Here is a 24,598-nt window from a genome sequence, read left to right as displayed (position 1 = left end):
TTACTTCCTGGAGGTCATTCCAGGCTCCATGGAATTCCTCCACTTTATTATTCCTTTTAGCACAATAGTATTCCATCACCAACATATACCACAATTTGCTCAGCCATTCCCCAATCAAAGAGCATCCCCTCATTTTCCAATTTTTGGCCACCACAAAGAGTGCAGCTATGAATATTCTTGTACAAGTCTTTTTCTTTATTATCTCTTTGGAGTACAAACCCAGCAGTGCTATGGCTGGATCAAAGGGCAGACAGTCGTTCAGCGCCCTTTTGGGCATAGTTCCAAATTGCCCTCCAGATTGGTTGGATCAATTCACAAGTCCACCAGCAGTGCATTCATGTAGGACTAGATTTTAATCCACCGAGCTACCTCCTATCTTCTTTATTTTGAAGGAAAAAATTAAGCAAACCAAAAACTCTTCATGATCCTATTACTTCTAATATTTTCATTCATTATTGATTTTCTCAAATCAGAAGCCAATTGTGCTTTAACCCTTTACAGCCAGGCTTCCCTAAAGCCACCATCCAGAAACTATACCATCCAAGGAGCCCAAGGACCTAAGGACACCCACATCTTGTAGCCTATTATCTTTTCTCCTATTTCTCCAGCTTCATACCCTGCTGATTACCTTTCCAGTTTTTAAAGAGTAAAAAATGAGTTAGAATTGCACAGGATAACAAAGTGTGGAGACTACAAGCCCCGCCGGATGGGATGGAGGCCACAAGCCTCTGTGCTCCTCTAGGACTGTCTGTGCTGTGCATGTACCATCTCATCACACAGGCCGCCGTACCCTTTCCAGGCAATCAAGCTGCAGTTCATTATTCCCATTTCCCTTCTTCCTCATTACTGATCTCCACATCCCATTAATTCCTCCATCCTGCCTCTTGTAGCTCCGCTGTCCCTTCCTGCGCCCGGTGCCACTCTCATTTGAGCCCTCAGATTCCCATCCCCTCCTCTCCCATCCTTCCGGTACGCTGTACACCATGGCCGGCTGTGAAGCGCGCATCCTCATTCCCTGCTTGTCCGTGTGCCCGTCACCCCATCCTAGCTCCTCTGCTCTGCTTTTGCTCCTGGAAGGGGTGCATTAGCCCATTGTTCTAGTCCACCCATGCCTAGAAAAGTTTCCAAAAGCATCTTTCCCTGGCCACCATTTCTGCCACAGGTGCTGTCCCCCTCTAAGAAGCACAGGACTGTTTTCACTTTTGTATCTGTGTTCTTAGGGTTTATAGGCACCGTGCCTAGAACACAGGAAACACATCATCTTTGGGCTTTTTCCCCAGTGATTCATGCTATTCTTCTGGCTCAAAAACCTCTGGACCGTCATCTCCACAGCTAACAAGGAGCGAGGTAGGCTGGACCAGTCGATTCCCTACAACCTCACCATGGAAGGATCTGTGATTAGACAATCTCTCCTGCAACCACCAAATTCTGCCCATCTCCTGCACTTCTAAAAGCGCATTTATTTTTGTGAACCTACGCTCTCTGGCCAGCTATGCTGTCGCCTTTGACCACACTACTGAGCAATACCATCTGCTTAAGGGCGGACAAGCCACTGCAATCCAATAAAGCCGTCCTCGTCGCCTCCTGTGGACCGGAAGGCCCAGTGTGAGAAAGGGGTAAGGAGCCCGGAGCCTGGCTCCGATGCTCCCTGCCGCAGCTCCCATTCTAAGGGTAGGGCCTCAAGGATTTTTAAGGGAGATGATGCTGCACAAAGTCAAAGGAATGGAAGTCTCTCAAGGCCGGGGCTCCTTTGACCTTTCTTTTTACCCCCCACGCCAGGGCACAGCAGGGACCTGCCCACAGGAAGCTCTTGTTACGCTAATTAATGCTGACTAACTCTGTGAATGCTTGCAGATTGACAAAGTAAATTCCATAAGGGATACCAGACCATCCTTTCCCCTAGAAAATACCCAGGTGAAGGAACTCATTCTAATAATGGAACGTCTGCATCTTCTCTACAATCTCTGTCTACTGCCTGGCACACAGAGAAAGGATTTGCCCAGGGGCCCACTGCCACAGCTTCCTTGCTTTGCAGGCTTGCTTCTAACCGATACCTCTTTAATAGCTGGGTTTTTAAAAGATTATTATAAAAATGAATATGGAACTAGGTATAACCCAGTGGAATTGCTTGTTGGCTCCAGGAGGGGGAGGGAAATGAATCATTAATACCTGGAAAAGGAAGGCTACATGACAGTGCCAAGTCTTCTGTTAGGCTTGGATGCAGGCGGCTAGGTTGCTCAGTGGATAGAGCACTAGGCCTGAAGTCAGGAAAAACCGAGTTTGAATCTGCCCTCCGACCCTAGCTGTGCGACCCTAGGCAGAAGGAAATGGCAAACCACTCTAGTATCTTTGCCAAGAAAACCCCAGGGACATTATGGTCCAGGAGGGCCATGAAGAGTTGGACCCAATGAAAAGGGAATCTAATCTGCAAGATGGGGCTGTGGGAAAAGCACATTTCAGACTCGCGGGATGACCCCTAGGACAAAGAATTCAAACACCAAAGGAAGGATCTGGAATTAGTATATAATTAACATTAATTCAATAGTATTCCTCCATAAGCATGAAAATAAGTCTAATGCTTTGTCAGCCTCACTCATTTCTGATGCATGCCTTTGAAAAAATCTTCCAGGGGACTTGGTATCACTTTGGATTTGGTTCCTCTCCTCCACATCAGTCAGATATGACTGTAAGGTGCCTTCTGCCACAGCACCTAAGTACCTGCCTATTAATCCATTTATTGTGAAGTCCCATAATAATATTATCAGAAAAATGTTTCCATTTTTAAATTATAGGTTAGATCCACAGAAGTCCCCCAGGAAGGGACTGTGATGGATTCTAAATCATATTCCTCACAGAGGGTATTAACAGGCTCTTAAGCACTAATTAGCTTATGTATATAAGTAGACAGTATGAATGCAATAGATGTCAATGCAACCTTTTCTTTTTAATTGAATTTATGAGCAATTTTATAAACATATATGGAAATATGTAGATTATTCATGTATATGTGCAAATATATATACACACAGTTTAAGTTTAATTTCTTCTCCAACTAAAAAAACCTCCAAGATGAATAAAGATGGTACAAAACAGATTCTCATTCTTCTTCCTGAATGACTGTCTGTACAAGATGGAATGACAACGCCCATGTCAGAAAATAAAAGATTGATGGAAAATGCATCCTAGAGTGCCCTGTCCCCAGGACAGAAATGGAAGAACACTAGGAGGCAGTGTGACCAAGGTTATCCCTTGGGATTTCTCTCATAAAAAGGGTGGGGAGTGGATTAAAAAAAAATCCACTGCAAACCCAATTCTCTAAGAAACTCCTGCACTCCAAAATGTACCTGCAAATATGGGATAAGCTGAGGAAGTTGACTTGTCATTGAAAAGGAATGATGGTATCCCAGCTTTAAGAGCTCTGAAGTGATGGGGGAGCCAGGGAGGGCTTTTCTGGTCATTTTAAAGAGTTATATCCCACTGACACTGGGACATGTTATACAGGGAACGAAGCACTTTTCCATGTTTTTGGTCCATTCACATTTGTAATTAATTTAGTCCAAATACCTGTTTGTAATTAAACTGACTCATTCTCTGGAAAAGATGCCATGGAGGACATAAAGGGGGTAGAAGGAAGCTTGGAACTGTGCATCCATCATCAACCAGTCTCCAGGACCACTGAATGCATGGATAGGATTGGCTGATCGGAGGCCAGCCTTGTTTCTCCTTTATACATCAATTACTGGAGGAGCCTTTACCGATATTTAGTGGTTTCAAAATGCCCCACATGCAAAGGTCCTGTAGAGAACGAGTTAATGGCAGTGCCTGGAGCCTGGAACTGATGAATCACTTGGAATGAAACATTCCTCAGTACCCTGGAACACAAACTCTCTTGCAAGCAGCTGTCTCCTCCAAATGCAAAGACTACGAGCCCGAAAGTTTGTGATTGAGAGGGGAATAAGAAGCAAAGCACGCCACCACCACCAAACTGTACACTCTCTAAGTGCCTGGGACAAACCCTATTGCTACAGACAGACACCCCAAGTCCATAAGCCTCATGCGTGAAGGGTTATTACAGCGAGAGTGACCGCAACAGCTAGACCAGATCTTCCCTATCAAGTCCCTTTAGCAGAGCTTGTCAGAACCAGCACACTTTATCAGGGCTTTATTTGTACAGGGTCACAACAGTAGAACAAAAATGTTCCAGGTCACAAGTTCACTGAACACTTTTCCAAACTTTGTCCATCTCAACCCTCCCTCCCCCAGGCCCTTTCTTCCATAAACACTGGGTGGGGCTGGAAACTGAAGTTTCCATTTCATAAACACGGCATCACTTCCTTATCACTGCTAGCTTTATAATATTTCCTGCATGTAGTGTTTTTATAAAAAGTGGGTTCCGTTTAAAAGTCTTTTTGTGGCCCCCCCACTGCCATTCCTGTGCAGCTAAAAGCAATCAGTCTTTTCATTTTTCTAATCTATACCTAAATAATACTACTCTTTGTAGGGCTACAAGTTTGTTTGTTTTTTTAATTAAAATTTAAAATAGCTTTAGTTACTATCTGCTCAGTAGGAAAGGCCGTTGCTTTTATAGGTATTTTATTTATTATCATCACTGAGATTACCAGCCTGCTCAAGGTCAGGTCAGAGGGGAATTAGTGGTACGGCTGGGAACAGAACCCAGGTTTCTTGATCCCCCAGTCCTGCAGTAGACCTCTTTTAATAGCCTCAAAGCTTTATCCAAAGGATAAAAGGAAACCAAGGGATTAAACATTAATTGAGCTTCAGTCTCTATAGGCATTTATGGCAAGCCTAAAATAATAACAATAATAGCAGCAATGTGGTTACATTGGCTCTAATCCCACACTCCTCCCAATAGTCCAACTCAAAAAACATTACTCTTCATCTTTAGTTCCCAGGTCCCGCACAATGGCAAATTCAGGCTTTTGGACTCTGGGAAAATAGGGCCTTCAAGAAAGGAAGTGACTAACCAAAAAGGTAGTTAACTGAAATGCCCTCTTCCGGCCCCTCCAGTTTCGGTTTTTATATAAACTCTGCTCTCGTTTCAGGGTTACTGTGGAATCTGTGGCCTCAGAATAGACTCTCTACCTTTCTGTAAAGAAATCATCACTATTCTGAGACAAATGTGTTCGAGTCACATGAAAATCAGATGTCTTCAATACAAATGAAAGGTTTTCAGATCGGTAGCATATTCTGCAGAATACCATGCAGGTTTTTGTTTAAAGGCCATTCAACAACTTCCCTTCCCTCCATTATTTAAAGGGTTGATAAAACTGAAGGGAAATTGTACTTTGTGAATACTTCCAAATGATGGGCACTTCATTGTCATTCATTTAACGCCGTGTGATATATAAAAAGTACTGGCGACTCAAATTCAGACAACTATGGTTTCCACCCTTCCATTTACGAGCTCTAAGTCCTGGAACAAGTTAGTCTGAGTCAAGTTGATTTTCTCCTACAAGATGGAGATGAGAGACAACTGGACATTGTGGTAAAGGGGTCAGTCCTAGAAGCTTCAGGCCTAGCCTTTGTCCTATCTGTTCGATCATGGTTTCACTTAACCTTTCAGTGACCCAGACAACTAAGATTAATAAGTTTCTGCACAGGGAGTACCTTATGCTAAAATTATAGGCCTGCACCAAAAAATAAATATATTTCCACTATCAGCCTTACAGGGTTTTATCATGCAAAAAAACACTTAGTACGATCAGAAAATGGCATGCATGCCAGTATATTATTAGGAAATTTATATAACCCCAAAAGTATTTTAAAATTCCTTTCATTTACTAATTAACAGCTAGTAATATCTACATTTAAAAAAATCAAATCACAGCAGTTGAGTTTATTACTGCAAGTTTCTGAGATGCCTAGACACCGCGGCATATCTTCTACAATACGGGGGGACTAGGTTTGATCAGAATAGGGAACTCATAAATGAGAACATTCTCTACAAATGCAGGTCAGCAACTATTATGAGAGGGATTCATTAAGGCTTAGAGGATAGGAAGTTGGCCTGAGCCTGGATAAACATACCCTATAAAGGTATAAAATGGAATCCTCCAACAACCAGGCCACTTGACTAAATATAACCATTTATGAGAATAACAATTCTATGATTTTATGACCAGATTCCGAAATTAACAGAGGCAAATTCTTAAACTGCATTTTTCCTAGAGGGAGAATTTTACAATCCATCAAACTGTACAATTTTAACTAATGTACTTAGGTCAGAAGATGCTTGTTTGGGGGCAGCTGGGTAGCTCAGTGGATTGAGAGCCAGGCCTAGAGATGGGAGGTCCTAGGTTCAAATCTGGCCTCAGACACTTCCTGGCTGTGTGACCCTGGGCAAGTCACTTGACCCCCATTGCCTAACCCTTACCACTCTTCTGCCTTGGAGCCAATACACAGTATTGACTCCAAGATGGAAGGTAAGAGTTTAAAAAAAAAAAGATGCTTGTTTACTTCAGAAAATATGGCCTGAAACAGAAACTCCTGATATAAAAACCTGGTATTTGTTGAAAGTCTCTATCACACATTAAGGTACTTAAATTTTTTTAAGTATTCAATTTTAAAGTACTTCAAGTTGCTAACAGTTGTTCTGAAATATTTCACCTTGCCATTAAATAGAATCTGAATGACCATTCATGATCATAGTAAATTAGGGCCAGAATTCAAACCACAATCAGTGTCATGTGTAAGGACAGCACCCCAATTCTTGAACACTTTTTAGCTAAGTGACCCTCTGCTTATGTTTCCTCAAATCTCAATTAAAACGGTTGAACTAGAATAATTCCTAATTTTTATCCAGCACTAATTCCAATAAACTTTTATAAGTGGATATACCTGGGCCCAGGTATTTTCCAGTAACAGAAACTGAAACTCTTAAAGCTTCATAGTATCAATATGAAATGTGTACAATGGGGGAAGTTAAGTACCATTTACTTATCTAAGAAATCTTAGTGGAATAGAAATAACTTTTCTTTTTGAATTGAGGTTATCAAAGCTTTTTGGGGGGAGCAATGGTGGTAATGGTGGATATGGATGCATGTTTTTAAGATCAAAAAAGCAAGAAAAATCAAATGGTTGGTGTTGATACATACATGTACCAAAGAACAGATGGAAAGTTGGAAGCAAATAAGCTTTTATTCCTTTTTATTTGCCTTTAGAGCTCTAAAAGTATAGTCACATTCTGAGTTCCTGTCATTAAGTGCAAATATAGCTGTTGAAACATCAGCAGAGGTAAACATTTCTTATCTCTTAGTGGCTCATATTATGCTACCAGATTCCCAACTGTTCTAAAAGGAATCTGCACCATTCAGAAGGATCCCTCCCTTTATTACTGATTACAAAAGTTAACTATTTATATCTTTATTTAGCAATGGGTCTCATAAACTGCTCCATCAAATTTGTAGATCAAAAAGGGGCAGGAGGTAGATCTTCAAATGCAAAACTTAAAAAAGTCAATAGAAAACATTTTCCAGGTAGCAGATGTTTAGAGGTGGGTTCAGCATATACAGCTATCCCTCATTCACCATCTTTCTGTCCCATCTCATAATCTTATCCCCACCACTATGAATGACATTAAACAAAATGACATGTATGTAAGAAACCAAATGGAATTTCCTAATGATCCAAGAGAAAGTTAGATGTCAATTCTTAAAACTAGGGATTACAAATCTTTCTGAGACTGCTGGAGATAAATCAATGGAAAAGTATCTGGGTATATGTACTTGCAGAATTATGGTTATAAAATCTAAACTATTTCAGGGCTTTTATTTATTAGGACACACTTCCTAACAAGTTCCAAATACTGATTATAAAATCTCATATTCTGTCACAGCTCTAATTCTGATACTTTCTTCTCTACTGAGTACATCTATCCCTTTTGTAAAGCATATTCACTTTTCCCTATTTTCATTGCTGTACAGGGTTATGCATCAGTGTTTGCAATTTTAAAAAAATAACTGGAGATTTTACATTTTTCAAAGCACATGAGATGAGCAATGTTATTGTAAGCCCTAATATTTTGAACCACTTTTGCACAGTCAATGATGTCTCTTGGTCCCCTCTAGTGAGAAAGTCAAATTGCAAGATGGTATTAAAAGCTTGGAAATGTCCTTCTTAGTTCTGTGGGAAGGTATAAGAAATCATGACTTATAGTTTTAACTATAAACCTCACCCAGCAAAAGGGGATGGAGGAGGGGACCTGGAAGTAGGGGGGGAAAATCATTATCCTATTTTTAAGTGTTTTTTCCTCAATCACAGTACTAGGATTCCCCAGTGTGGTGTGCAAGTGGCCTTGGGTTTTCAAAAATTATGGGCCTAAATCAAACTATAAAATCTTTTCAGAGCAAGTCTGCTTTCAGACTAGCCTGGCCAAGTTAAAGGAAGTTTTTCAACAGGTTATTGGATACCCAAGGATGCCCCCCCCAACCACGCAAGGTAAAGCACAAATCTAGTTTACTAAATTTTACACACAAAAAATCTAGTTTTATCTGTTAAATTGAATATCTACAAACATAAAATCTGGATTCCATTTAAATTTAAATGAAATAAATAGTTTTCACTGGGGAGAAGAGAGTAAGTTGGGCACAGGGCAATTAAACTTAACAAAATTGTCTTTATGGTCTGTGCATAGGCATTGAGCAAGTGTTCACCCTCCTCTGATGCTTCATGGTGCTGTCAAGGCAAGGTACTGAACTGTAGCAGGCTCTGATGAGCTGCAAAGACCTAGAGCCCACTGTGAACTCAGAAACTAGCCTAGGTAAGTCCCCAGGCTCACCATTGGTAGACTGGCTTAGCTTAGGAAAGAATTCTTTGGCCATCAAGGAATAATCCCATCAAATCATAGTAACTTTTTAAATGGGAATTGTTTTGAGAAGTAATAGAAATAAATATTTTGCTTAGAGAAAGCAAATACAATCCTACTTAAAAAATTTTTTTTTAATCGAATCCTAGATAGAAGAGATTTTGCCCTCATTTATCTTCCCCAAACTCTACCTATAAAGTATTCTTGGAAGGTATATTAGTGTTAACTTTTTATCAAGCACATATAAACAAAGAGGGACTAAAAAAAGACCCCACAGGTTCCATTTCCCTCAGGAACCAAAGGAATAAATAAGGATGTATCTTCAATCAGCATTTCCTACTGACAAGGGATAAAGTACCATGCAGTGGCTTAGTTTAGTCCTCTTTATTCACAGTGCCCTTTACTCAGCCAAGTGAAAGACCTAAAAAGATTTTTTAGAGTCTGTAACTACTGATCCTCACAATTCAAAGAGAGTTGGATCAAAAAGAAGTAGGATTGGAGCAGCTTGATGGCTTAGTGGATAGAGAGCTAGGCTTGTAGGTAGAAGGTCCTGGGTTCAAATATAGCATCAAATACTTCCTACCAGTGACCCTGGGCAAGTCACTTAACCCCAGTTGCCTAGCCCATACCATTCTTCCGCCTTGGAATCAATACTTAAGAACTTATTATAATCATAAATATACATATGTATATTTATGATTATAAGATTTTTTTTAACAAAGAAAAAGGTAGGATCATAAACCGAGAGCTGGAAGAAACCTCAGGTACTATGGTCTAAACCTTTAATTTCACAGATTTGGAAACTGCAGCCAGGGATGTTGTGATGTGCCAGAGTCACATAGGCAGTATTGGGGTGGGGTGGGAACAATGGTCTTGACTATAGTGGCAATTTCCTTTACATTGCACAGCACTGTACACTATGGGGTCCATACATATTTCTTCACTGTCACTGGAAAGACAAACACTGAACAATAAATAAGCCCTATCAAAACAAAGATTATCAGTCATCTCTTGGCCTATCAATTACAAGTCCAAAGTTAAAACAAGCAGTTCAACAGAATGTGAATCAGCAAATTTCTGACAAATCTCTTGTTTCTATTGACATATATAAGCATCCTTTGGAAACAGGCATTCATTTAATATAGGAAAAAATATGCAACCCAACTACATTATGTCAACATCATGACAGTTAACCCTTAGGTCAGACTATTTCTTATAGGGAGAGATCAACTACATGGAGGGGAGGGAGATGGGAACTGAAATTTAATTAAATCTATTCAAGAGCACTTTGGAGCAGGTGCAAAGCTGCTTGGTTGGCTAGCTGCTGTCCTTGGTACTTAAAGAGGACCAAAATAGCATCACTTCTTTGGGGTCAATGAAAAAAATATGTCTGACTGTAGCTGCTTGGACCAATAGGAGCTGAGAAGGCTCTACCACAGGTTAGGCACAAAGAGCCTGTCTGAAAATTGAGATAGAGCAGTCTCTTAAGTCTGTGCATCTCTGGCTTCTTTTCAGCTTCTGCAAATCCGCTTTGCTTGCAGAGCACAGCGCCTTCTTTGATGTGGGTACACCATGCTGGGCAGTTCGATGCTTGTGTCTCTTATAGCTCCCAATCAGCACGCCAAAGTTCTGCAGAGAATTTGAGAGGGTCTTTGGACTGCTGCTTCTGACCTCCATGAGCACTTGCCTCCTGTGAGCTCTGGGTGGTTTTTTAGGCAAAGGTGCTTTTGGCATTAGAATCACATGGTTGGCCATTGGAATTGTGCTCTTTCTAGCAGAGTTTGGATGCCTTGAAGCTCGGGAAACAGTATCTGGTATCTTATCTTGCTAGCATTAGAAAATTCCAAAGACAATTCAAATGGAAATGATTCAGCCTCCTGGAATGGCACTAGTTGAGACTATTCTGGTTTCATAGGCACAGTTATGGTCAACCCAAAGGCTCCATAGACTTTCAGTTGGGAAGGCAGCTCAATAGCCATTTTCTCCAACACTTTCCTTCAGAGCCTCCCAAACACTGAACTAGCTGACATTACTTCCACCAACTTCATCTATATGGAAATCTCTGGAAAGTGTACTGCCATGGTAAGCAAACTTATCCACAAGAAATTTCTCCATTTTCCATGTTGCTTGCTTGTGGACAACTTTCTTGGTGTTATCAGGTCAAAATTAGCACAAGCAACAGCAAAATGATCCATATTCTATTGCTTCTCAGCCCCAGAGGTTGCATGGAGCACACAATCATCTACAACACACACCAACTTTCCTTCCACTTGAGTGGCTCCTAGAATTAGTATTTTCAATCTTCTACCAGTGGCCTCTGATACTGTGCCAAGAAAAAGGGTGCATATATTCAAGTGACATCTCAGAGCTGGGTGATGTATGATAAGGAATAAGAATATTTTCTTCTGGATTCTAAGGCTTTAATACAAGCTAAAAAATTGTTTGCACAATCCTCTTTTACTTACAAACCACAGAAATTTTAAATTTTTATATAGTCACATAAAACCTGTGTCAAAAATGGAATTTTAATAACAAAACTAAAGTTTTCAAACCTAATTAGGAGTGGTGTCATTGATCCAGGTTTAAAGATCATTAGTGCACTTTATTTTTCATCTTATTTAATGAGGCACTAAATAAATCAACATTTGATTTATAAGGTAAAAATACAAGACATCCAAATAAGTTGTCATCCGTTCTGTTCAATTTCTATTATAGCTGTTTCTATAACTTTGCAAGATGTATTTATATAAACAAGGCATTGATATTAAAGTGAGATGCAAAGTCAATAATAAATAGGGAAGAAAAGTAGGGGGCTGGGAGGGGGAGAGATGAGAGGGATTAAAAAAAAGAAATACTAGTACTGATTGAATGATATTTATGGATGCTCATGGAAATGAGGTGAACAGTGAGTAGGGAAGTTAGCTATTTCAAAGAGCTAAGATTAAAACACTGAGAAGGATTTGATACAGTCTCTTTTCACCTCTTTTTTTCTTTCATGTAACATGTCATATTTTGAATGGAAGATGCTGTTTCTCTTCAATGGAACAATTTTTCAAACAGTTAAGTGAAAAGTCAATCTTATCTTTCCACCAAACAGGTTAGCTGAACAAGTTAAAAGAAAAAAAGGAGGCTTTATTGCTGTAATTACTTTTAACAAGTGTTCATTGTTTTAGTTGCCTTTCAATTTGATGATGCAGAGAACGTGCATAGAATTTAATTAATTGAAATAGTTTATTTTTATTTCAGTTCACCTTTATGGTTATAATCAACAAGAGCAAATCATTTCATTCATTCCTTTATTTATGATACAGACAGTTGGTGCATTTAGGCTTGGACACAAGGCCAAATCCAAATGTACTCAAAGGTGGCTATGCTAAGAAGTTTCAAAAAATAAAATAAAATTAGAAATGTTAGTATTTATTATCCATTATAGATTTTTTAAAAAATACAGGTGTTAAAAGAATAAAAGATTATCTTAAATTTCCAGGTTGTTAAAATAAAGACACAAAAGGGAAACTTCAGGTGCTAAGTTATATAATTCAGTGGTTTTCTGTGCCCTCAGGTAAGAGATTTTGAATTGACAACATTAAATGAGAACATGGAGGAATAGAACAAGAAATTTTGGCTCAAGTTCCCAAAGTATATTTAATAAAACTTTACAGAATATGAAATTCAAAATAGAAGATTTAATTTTATTCTTGAGTACACGCAGATACTTTTAATATGTATCTTGATGATAATACGCAAAACATTCCAAGTGTAGGTCATACTAAAATCATTATCAAAACATTCCTAACATATCCCCCAGAATAACAATTTGAAGAGGGACTAAATATGAATCTTTTTGGTATTAATTCTAAATGGAATACTCCAAAAATATGCTTATCAACTTTGACAAGTTGTTTCAATATGTGTTCCTAAAAGAACAATTTTTTCCTGAGTACCCAATTCCATAATGAGATTCTAAGGCTCTACTCGATTTGCTAAATTTGAGGGAAGCACTGGCTAGTTCCTTTTATTTTAATTAATTAATTAATTTTTTGGGTTAGTTACTTTTAAAGGATCTAGCACTCTCCAGCAGCTAAAAAACATATCAATTAAGCTTGTGATTAATCAAACATAAAAGGATAAATGAAGATTAAAATAAATTAAAACCATTATTAACTATGGGGTGCAAATACGGTTTTGAAGTCAAGCAATTCCAATAAGTGAAAGAAAATTAGAAAATATTTTCCCCAATTCTTTCTTATGCACTTCCTTAGTTGTTATCTTTTGCTTATCCCCCAACATAGTGATTTTTAAAAAGTTGATGGTGCATGTTTATTTTTGGAGTTGTAACATCCCAGAACTGACTTTCAACAGCTCTAGGACAATTGAACATTGTGCTGTTGCTTCCAGTATTAATGAGTAATTAACTTTTATAATTGTGGGAGAGAAATCAACTAGAGTTTATTAATTTCATAAAGGTTGATCCAATTCCACAAATTATTTAGCCTTTACTACTGGTCATTCTATTGAACATTCTTTTAAAAGGCAAAGTGAAAACAGAGCAACACATTGCACTAGACAGTGTCTGAGAAAGTCCAAAATTTGTATCCATTCAAGAGATATAGAACTAGACTTAGTGGTATTAGTCTCTAGTTCAAAATTTTGTGATTCTAAAAATAAAAATCCAAACCAACAAATATATTAACATAAACCAACTCATTTTAGAAAGCTCATCTATTTGGATATTTTTGAGCATAAATGAAAATAAAAACTTCTTAGATGTTTAAACTGAACTGATAGGCTATAGGCATTTTAGTTATTGAAAATATTAATAAGTCATGTAAAGATAAAACATTTTGGATAATTCTCCTAGGGCCTTTCGGATTCATACAAGGCATAATGTTATTTCTGCAGTATCTGTTTTAACAAATATTTTATAAAATAAATTGATAGCCAAGAAAAAATAACTTTTCACAAAGTTATGTATTTTTTGTTCCTTGACTCACAATGGTTTATCATTTAATTTCATAGCAAAAACTTTAGAATTTAGTTATTAGAGAAGAGTGTTTTGAAAGATACTGAGGTATACTATTTAATACACTGATAATGTATGATAATTTAAATGTAAAAGTACAATGAACAATCTTAAATACAGTCATGTACTCATCAAATTCATATTCATTTGAATACATTAAAATAAATGAGGGAGATTTCATTCAAGATAATTATTAAGATGTTATATGGATAGAAGTTACCACTGATAAGTTCATGGAAATAGTAATATAAACCTACAACTTAAACAAAATATGTGTTCAAGTTTCTCGCAATTATAATAAAAAATCAAAAGATTATTATAAGGATATTATTTTAAAGTAATCAATATGAATCTATAAAGGAGCTTATAAAAACCCAGTTTAAAAAAAACTTAAGTGTCTTTTTTTAATCCACATAAAAAAGTTCAAGTAAATACAATCAACTGGGTTTTGCAGTTTTCATTTAGATTTTCCCTTTCCCCACATAGCACTTTTTAGTTTATATCTTGGCACAGGAATAACTAAAATTTAGATTTCTAAAGTGAGTCTAATTTCAATTCAATACTATTTGCTATTTAACAAGATGCTAACTCTGAAAATATTATTTTTCAGTTTAATACAAACCTTGACAATACTTTATAAAAATATATCACAATAAAATGTTTTTCCTTCAAGTTGATGGATTTCATAATAAAAAATTAATAATTACCTAAGCAGCAAAAAAAAAAAGAATATATAATTTTCAATGAACTTCTCAAAATAATAGAGGGGGATACAAATGAGGAAATAAATAAAAAGTTCCTGGTCTGTTTTCTAATTGTATGTATAGACATCATGTCTTTCCAAATAAGTTTTGGCCAAGTTGGGTTCTATTACAATTTTAATTTTTTAAAAAATACTGGAAATACTGAATAAATGATTAATGACATTAAAAAAAAACAGTAAGAAAGGTACAAATTGCTCATACACCCATTTCTCTGAGAATATAGCTATTACCTTTTAAAAACACATTTCAAGGTTTCCAAGGTCACCAAAATAAAACAATGTGGAAATCCCTACTGATAAAGTAAAATGGACTATTAAACCTAAAATTGTGGCTATTCTACTGTGTAGCATACTCCCCCCAAAGGAAAAATGTCCAGTCTTAGACATGCAGTACCTATTTAATGCAATACATTTTTAAAGATTATATTCTTGTGCCCTGATTAAGTCTCGTTATCTTTGTTATAATCTAAATGTTCCTTAATCTAATTTGAAATTAAATTCCAATTCCAAATCTTAAATCTCACTGATGACGGTCTTGTGTAGATCCTCTGAGGAAGATTTTATCGGAAAGCACAAATAAGAATAGTATAGCATAAGAATTTAAAATAAATTTAAAACCAATGAAACAGTTTATAGGAAAGGTACAATTTAAAAAATAATTGTGCAACTTTCATGAGACAATTCCAAAAGCGAAATTCTCATTCACAGGGTCTAAGAAATGCTTCTGTAGTATGGTGTTGTCAGCTTTGAGTCTCTAAACTTCTTTGAATTAAGAGCTACATTCTCCTTACTCTGTAGGTTATAATGGAATTCAGGGTCATGTATTAATCAATAAAATTAATAATATTCTCTTCTCAGAAAGCAGGAATTTAAATGAATTTTTATTTTTCTACCAATGGTTTGTTTTGTTTTTTGGGGTGGAGGAGGGAATTAGGGCTACTAAATGTAGAACAACCCAAAAAAAAAAAAACTCAACAGAAAAGTCTTTATTTAAATGCTTCTAGTACAAACAATAAAAAACAAAATGAAATAAAAAAACACATCCCCCAACAATCCCCCTGTAAGGAAAATTTTAAAAAGCAACTGATACAGCTTTAAGTATCCAGGTTTTTTCTTCATAGCACTCTTATAATAAAATGTTCAGCACTTTTGGTTATATTTTCATAACAGATAAAATATTCCTAAATTAAAAATCTCCAACATGACTTGTATAAATAGTTGGAGTTGTCTTCATCAAAAACACTTTCAAAACAATAAAAGCAGCTTAAAATAAATTTATTATACAATACAAAAATATGCATGCTAGGAAACAAAAGGTACATTAAATATACAAAGCAACTGAAAAAAAGGCTAAATAAGACAAATGTTTTAAATCTAAATACTCAAGCAAAATGCACATTTATGCTAAAAAACAAAGTATTTAAAGAAAAAGTACATTTCAAATGAAATGTCAATGATACAAAAAAAAAGCCAAAAAAACAAATATACTAACTTCTAAAATGCTTGAATATCAAGAATCAGTAAAGATATGAAACAAATGAAACCCAACAAACATGGGCACTTTTAAAGGATTATCTTGGAAATAGTATCAGTAACACTGAATTCTTTAAGCCCCTGGCAATTAAAAAAATATATATATAGATGTTTTGGATCCTAGTCAAAGGATCTTCTCTCTCATTTCTTCCTCCCTTTTCTCCAATGAGTGAATATTTTTTTAGGGCTCTAGTTCTTAAACCTCCTGGGAGAGGGGTGTTTAAATTTTCTGATTATCCTACTTGACTTCCAACTGAAGATTTTAATTTACTAAGTCATGTGAATTCTACAAATAAACAACCTATAATTATAAATAGATATATCAATACAATACATGAAAATATAAAATTTCCTTTTCCACTATATTTTCATAACTATTTCCAGTTCACTTTTTTACTAACAAAATCAACTGCTATAGGCTAACTCTAAAAAATAAAATCTATGGCAAAACAAAGAGAAGCAGGATTTGAATGGAGGGGGAGAAAGGGAGAGAGAAACTTCTTCCAATTCACTGCATTCAACCTGTTTAAACTACTAATAGCAAGTTATATGAGTATTGTTGAGTCTGAATCATGTCCAAGGTTATAGTGGTAAAGATACTATCCAAAAGAGTCACTGCTACTTTAGAAATAAATAAAAAAAAAGAAAATAACAACAGCAACAAAAATAATAATGGCTTTCATAGCAGTAATGTATCATATGATTATAAATAACCACATGATCCATGGCGAAAGCCTTAAAAGTTCCCTATGTGTAAGTAACTCAGTATTTATACTTCCTTTGGGATGAATTTCTCTACTGTCATTAACATGGAGTGAGCCTTGTGTTTTATTGAGACTCCCAGGTAAGGAAACTCCCATCCCCAAAGCAGATCGACACTTACTCTGAAACTTAAAAAGGAATATTTGAGTATTATGCAGAGCACTGAGTTTAAGAGACTTGCTCATGGTTGCAAAACTGGTATGTATTTGAGGCAGAACTTGAACCCAAGTCTTCTTGGATTCAAGGCTAGTTTTGTATTGCCATACTGCCCTGTCCTTAACCTAATACCTTCTAATTTTGGCTGATCATTACATATACAGTCAAAAGACACCTACATCTAAGTTATCTGAATAACTTTTTATTATGTCTTCTTATCCTTTACTAATTACAAATACAATGACAAAATCTACATGCTAAACTCTTCTCAAAAGAACAAAAGGAACTGGCCTGTGATGTTGATAGGTAAATTGAGGGGAGAATTGTAATTGTAAAAAGGTCCTGTGTAATTTCAAAATATCGTTTTTCAAAACAGTTTTGAATATCTTTATCAGTTACAAGTTTTTTTTTCTCCATAATACAAAATAATAAACTGAACACGTTATTCTCGATACACATTTTAGGTTCCTAGAAATCTAACCTCAAAGACAGAATATAAAAATTAAATGTCTTGATAACAGTGCTCAATTCAAAAATTTATTTAGTCCATTCCTATGTCACTACACTGACTCAGTGCAAATAAAACATCCTTCCATTCTAAGAGATGTGTTCCTACTTTATTATTTTTTTTAAAAAACTCTCTTTTTGAAAAAGTTAAAGAAAAAAGCACTCTATCATCTAGGGAAAAAATAGTTAATAATCAGAGACATTTCCTCTTAGAAATGTTTGTGTTCCTTCTAGTTTACTAGCAATTTGAGCATTCATTTTATACCTTCCATTATTTGGCTGGAATGTTTGGGAGTAATATAAATTATTCCCTACCCATTGAAATTTCTTCATTATCACAACAATGGAATTGCAAAAAATAACTAGGGCACTACATATATTCACTAGCAGTTGTCAAAAAAATTAGTAAGAATATCAAAAGGAATAAAAAATATCCAAAAGTGCTACAAAAATGTTCCCAAGCTTAACCTGAAGTCACTTTGTATTCTAGGACCATTCTGATATAGTCTCAATGATTAACATTTAAAAAAAAACCCAAACAAACTGAAAATCAGTTAATTTGCTTTTTGGATGTGGCTTAAAAAGTGATAATATAGACACTATGCCAGTTAGTTTATAGAACTGAAAAATGACTTTTAGGGTTTAATAATAAAGAGATTTAAAGTCAAGAGCTCCCATTTTTCCAATGTGAAAATATCTTATCTGAGGTATATAATACTTATTACAAAATAACATTTTAGAGGAAAATTTTAAAATAAGCTACATGGTTCCTTTTTATAGTTCTTTTAAAATAAAGTAAATTTGCTTTAATGCCTATTTTTGCAGTCTTTAAAAGGCCAACAAATCCAGTTTTTTGATAATTTTACACAAGGATGAGGAGGAAAATGTCTCTGGCCTGCGCCAAAAATTGAGAAACAAACAAAATTCAAATCAATGGTGAGAATATGCATAAAACGAAAGACATTTGTGAGTTTCAATAAAAATTTCTGACACTAGATCCCATTTCCTTTAGCTTTTCTCTCCCAGACTTTCCATTCTATACACTACAGTTGTGGAGATGTCCTCATTTGCCTCAGGTGACACTTTTTTCCATACTGTATCTTTTAGAGCAAGTTCTTGTTGGAGACTTTCATAATCCAAGGGTCCAAAGGCATGCTAGTTGTTCAAGCAACATACATAATTTTATTAGTGCACTTGAGTGAAGAAAGGTCCAAGCTACAAAATGGTATTTTTCAATGAATGTTATTAGAATCCATTAGTATTCACCCACTACCACCACCACCTGAGCTTTTATTTCATACAATTTAGGATACCTCTTATGGAAGGTTCTATCTTGTCTTGCATTACTCATAAACCTTGTAAAATATTCAAAAGAGAGTAACAAATGATGTAATTCATGTAACGTGCTTTGCAAACCTTATAGCACCATATTAGCTATTATCATTGTTATTGATCATACATCATATAACATTTATGAGATCTTTTTCTAGTTATAAAAAAGCCTCAAATTTCTAAACAATTTTTTAAATTAAAAGCAAAAAAAAAGAGCTGATTCAAAACTTTCAACACAAGTCAAATGACCAACCCAATATTTTTTATAAGTATACTTATGCTAAAATTTGCCTATTACTGAAGTTAGTCTTAAAACGAGGGGATGATAAATACTACCATACTTGAAATATACTCCACTGATACAAATAAAAACACAACTTCCAATTAAGGATATTACTCGTTGAAAATGCATACATAATTAAACTATTTTAAATGAAAAATATTTAACTTACCATGACCTAAAAAAGCTTTCTTTCTCAAGTAGGTAAACCCTACCACTAACCCTATAGATCTTTCTTTTCTAACATATCCAACAATCATTCTAGTCAAGACAAAAAGTTCACTTCAAAGCAGAACTTGCCTTTTAAACTAACAAACTTTGAAAATGACATTTTTTTTGCAGCACTACCAATGTCTGTTTCTTTAAGAACTAATTCCATATCTTATATGCAGTAGTGCAGACGACAGAAAACTTATTATTAGATTAAGTAGCTCTAGTTTTTAAAAACACAAGGGAAATACTGTGCACATATGTGAATTAAAGATAATTTCCACAAATGCTTCAAATAATTTATTTGGACTCATTTATAGTTTATAAAACCTAAATAAAAAGCTATTACATACTGACATACCAATGAGAGCTACACCTTATTCTTTTATTATAAAACAGACTACAGCATAGTATAAAATAAAGTTTTTAGCTTACCCTTTGATCACCACCTTCTCTTCGAGGATCGAGTTTTTTTGCAAAGTGCCTCAAATTATCATAGTTATGGAAATTACACAAAGAAACAAGATCCTGCAAATGAAAAGAGATGCTATAAGAAATTACCTTACTAACTGTTAATAATTCCCAATACATAGCCAAAACATTTTTTTGAAACATAGTTTACATTTTAACTCTTTGTAACTTTCCTTCACTGTTCCTGGTTATGCCCTCGGGGATCAGTTAGAACAAATTTTATCCCTTTTCCATAAAATAGGTCTTCCAACACTTGGAGAACAATCGTTTCTTCCAGTTTCTAAGTCTCTTAATTTCTTCAAATGAGACATAGCCTCTAATCACATGACTCTGATGTCCTCCTTGAGTACTTTATTCTATAAAACTTTCTACTTTTACTGACAGATGTTCTTCCTAAAATGTGGTTTCTCAAACTGAAAATAATCCTCTAGAAGAAGTTCTCAACAAGTCAGAATATGGTAGAAGTCAAAGGATCCCTAGTCCTCGACACTCAGTCTCTTAATGCAGATAGTTGAATTAGTTTTCTTTGCTACTTTATCAGTGTTGATTCATATTGACTTTTAAGTCTTCAATCCCCATCTCTAGCATCATTTTCAGCCAAATTTGTATTTAAGAAGTTATTTTTATTAAACTAAGTATAAAATCTGAAATTTAGTGATACTAAATTTCTTTATGCATTCAGCTCAAAGCTCTCATCTATTAAGAGCTTTTTTTAATCCTAACTCATCCATTGTATTAGCCAATCCATCAAGGTTTGTAACTTCTGCACATTTGAAAAAATATGCCATCTTACCCTTAATTCCAATCACCTATTAAAATGTTAAAATGTCATAAAGCCAAGCAAAGATTCTTAGGATACTACACTGGAGAAGTCCTTCCAAAATAATACCACTAATTACTATTATTCCTTGTGTCTTGCCATTCGACCAATTCTAAATGCACCTAAATATACAGTATTATACTAATCTGGGGTCTATGAACTTGTAAAAAATGTGAATATTTATATCTTAATTGGTTTCCTTTGTAATCTTATGTATTTTTTTCTAGGCATTTAAAAACATTATCTTGAGCAGGGCTCCATGGGTTTCATTAGAAATGTCAAAAGGGTTTGACAGAAAAAGGTTAATAAAACCTGCCTACATCTCTTCCACTAAAATATCACCAGGCTTTATCAAATGTTTGAATAAAAACTAGATAAATTATATCTATAATATACTTCCCTGGTTCTATCTGTTTAGTAACTGTCAAAAGAGGAAAGCTTTCCTTGATGAAGCCACATTGCTTTTTTGCTATCACTGCCTCCTCTTCTAGAAATACCTAATATAAAAATAGTCCCTTTAATGTTCTGGATTGGGGGTGGGGGTCAGAAACCAAAATCCAGTGCACTGGACTCTAGCTTGTAGACTCTATTATCTTCCCTTTTCTAGAAATTGGGACAGTGTTCCGTTCTCCAATTTGTATACCTCTCTTGTTTTCCAAAGATCACTGACAATGACTAAGGAATCACACTTGTTGGTTCTTTAATGCACTAAGATATATGGCTCACATGATTCCAGTGACTCAAACTCCAGGGCAGCTAGATATTCTCTTATCTTCTTGCTTACTATGGGTACCAACCCTCAGTTAGGCATAGGCAACAAGTACATTAGTTTCTAACAACAACATTGACCTAATATTATTTCTTGGAGTAAAGATTAAATGGTTATTATTCTTATTAAGAAAATCTGCTTACATGACAGAAGTGAATTCCCTTAACACTGTTGCCCATTTTATCCAATGGAGGAGACCAACACATCATTCCCATAACATTAGGAACAACTAAAAGAATGCCTCCAGCAACTCCAGATTTTGCAGGAAGACCAACCTACAAAACATTAAAGAAAAATGGTATTCAAGTTATGATGATAAATGGTGATGAAAGCTAAAATTCATATAGCACTTTAAGGTTTGCAAAGCTACTAAACTTTCTAGCAGAAAAATAATTCATATCTTCCTCTTTCTCTACATCTAGCACTCAATCCTTTATGCCACCTAGTTACCTATGACTTGGAAATGTATAATGATGGAATTCGTAAATGCTTCTTAAAGATTAATTTTATGTGGGATACAAAAATAGGAACAAGGAGGGATATTCTAATACCACGCCAATCTTATAGTTCTGGATATTGAATCAATTAAGTGGGTGCTGAATAAATGACCAAGGTAAAACTTTTAAAGCTAAAATAAAAGGTAAGGCTTGAGACACACAAGATTTTTTAAAAAATCATTGTTTCCCCCAGTTAAAAGTGGAAAATATATGAAAGATCAGAAAGAAATATTGTATCACGCTATTAGGGAAATAGGTCTTCTCATGCTTTTACTTACCTAGTCTAATTTAAAATAGTTCTAACTTTAAAAACATGTATTCTAAGAATTTACCAAATCAATTGATTATTTTTAAACTTGGGGAATTCTTGAAGCATTAGTGATCACCCCAGTGCTAAACATTAACAGCTATAAATGTTTTCTACTGACCTTGAAAATACAAAAGGACATTAAGTAATTCTATTAAACTAGTCATAGAGTTTTTCAGAGCAGTAAGGATAATGCTTAGCTGTGTTACTTACCAATTCAGTAATAAATTAACCCTGATAATAAGATTCTTTCAAGTTATTATATAGTGTAAATGCAAAGTACAAGTGTGCTCACAACAAATCTTTTAAAACCAGTCTAGACTAGTTTCTTGCTAGAGAAAATTAGCATGCAATAATTACTTACATGGAAAGCAAATTGACCTGAGAAGTCATACATGCCACAAGAATGCATCAAACTTAGTGTATTTCGAACTGCTTCAGGGCTTAGTATTCTTTCACCAGTAATTGGGCAGAAACCACCATTAGCTAATGTGGCAGCCATCACACTGGCTGATTCACAAGTCACTTCAATGGAACACAGCTAAAAGAATAAAAAATAAAAATTCTGAAAATGTGCATCCTAATTTCTTATAAAATGAACTTAAAATTAACCCCCAGGTTAAGCTATCTGAATTTTAATTTTATGGACATATGACAACTTTATATCTTTACTAAAAAGAAAAAAAAAACTTCTGATAATTGAAATCGTTTCATCACTCTGAGCCCCCAAACTTATAATATGAGTCACATGAGTGAAGCTCCATGATGCATAGGAAAGCCCCATTCAAGTTTTGTTACATTTCAGATACATCAGACACATAAGTGGTGCCCTCCTTGGCAAAGGAAGTTTCATTGAGGGATGAAGGGGGACCCCCCCAGAGCAATGTCATGAGTCCCTCTGCCTTTCTAGTAATGAACTTTGGGGGGAAAGGGCGTAGACCACATGCTCTCAGAGGGCTCTGTGTGCCATCTTTGGCACCTATGCCATAGGTTTGCCATCGTTGCCCTAGACCAATGAATAGATCCATTTCCTATTCTTCTCCCCAGCAAACCCCCTCAAAGAACTTACTCCAAGCCTTTCTTCCCTGATTACTGAATTCTTTATGGGGCCCCTTATATCCAAGTAGCCTCAGCCATACTTGTGCCATGGACCTCTTACCAACTATACCACTACTGGACACATAAGAGTCCCACCCACCCCCCAAAAGTTCTAGAACCATAATCATATCAATACTGCCATTGTTATTGGAAGAAGTTTATAAATATATTCTTCTATGGCTCTAATCATTATCCCAATAATTTTGCAAATTTTAAAAAAAAAACCCCATCCACTCCTCCCCACTGTATTGCTCCCCCATTAGAATCTAGGTTCCTTGAGAGTAGGGAGAGTCTCCTACTTTGTACATGTATACCCCATGCTTGACACATAATAAACATTTAACAAATTGTTTTTTTCATTCATTCAAGAACCAGAAACCATTTTATATTGCTTAAACAGGAATACTTGAAGTAAAGGACATACTTTTATTTCAACAATAGGGAAAATGAAGCATATTTTATTTTTAAAGTTAAAGAAACACATCAGAATAAAAAATTAAATTAGATTATGAACATGTGCATTTGATTCCTACAGGTTTCATATGCTAAAAACCTCTCTCTGAGACAGATATTTGCCAAGATATTTGGGACATATCTGAAAATAACATGGAATAAAAATAATATTTAAGACTCTACCTGTCTGACCTCTTTGACCTGTCCTCAGTTTCCTTTGCTGAATGATCATATATTCTCATGCATGTGTGCACCACCCCCCTCCAAATTGAGGGCTCTGTCCAGAATGTCCTCCTTTTCTGTCTTTACATTCTCAGTGACTTAATCACACCCCACAGGGTTTAGTTATTATCCCTATGAAGATGTCTCCCAGATCTACATATTGGCCTGGGGTTCCCTGCTGAAGATCTAGTTCATTAACTGAGATTACAGAAAAGAAACAGGCAACCCTAGAAAACTCTATGTCTCATAAGGATGTTGCAGCTATTCTAGTTCAAGCTGCAGACCAACTAGCACCAGCTCAGTACAATCTCAGTAAGAAATGGCTTGTTAATCAGATTTAAAAAAAAAAAAGATCCAACACAATCTCACAATAAGAAAAACATCCAACTACTAGAAATCTCAAATTGGATATCTCGGTGATTTCAAACATATATTCTACAAATATGCAGCTCTTCCAAAATTCCCTCTCTGTCTTTGTATTCACAATGCCTACCACACAATACTTGTTATATTTAATATATACTTAACTAAATACTTGTTGATTAATTTATTGAATCTCTAAACTTCAGGT

General features: G+C 35.5%; 1 protein-coding gene across 6 annotated transcripts in view; it reads right to left on the bottom strand.

Annotated features, from left to right (window-relative positions):
- Positions 1–24,598, bottom strand: part of GLS (glutaminase) — an 88,939-nt gene that overhangs the window by 9,669 nt on the left and 54,672 nt on the right. For 3 of the 6 annotated variants that reach the window (XM_056794130.1, XM_016433750.2, XM_056794134.1), the window contains 3 exons: positions 22,619–22,795; positions 21,594–21,725; positions 19,826–19,918 (listed from right to left, as the gene is read on the bottom strand). In XM_056794130.1, the coding sequence (XP_056650108.1) occupies positions 19,826–19,918; positions 21,594–21,725; positions 22,619–22,795 (402 nt within the window). Of the gene's footprint in view, positions 1–15,581; positions 18,784–19,825; positions 19,919–21,593; positions 21,726–22,618; positions 22,796–24,598 lie in introns of those variants that run through there. The other 3 variants (XM_056794131.1, XM_056794132.1, XM_056794133.1) reach the window with 2 other exon arrangements.

Source organism: Monodelphis domestica, chromosome 4 (genome assembly GCF_027887165.1).
Source record: "Monodelphis domestica isolate mMonDom1 chromosome 4, mMonDom1.pri, whole genome shotgun sequence".
NCBI lineage: Eukaryota > Metazoa > Chordata > Mammalia > Didelphimorphia > Didelphidae > Monodelphis > Monodelphis domestica.
The sequence above is the reverse complement of the archived record's forward strand: the minus strand, read 5'-3'. Positions and strand labels throughout refer to the sequence as shown.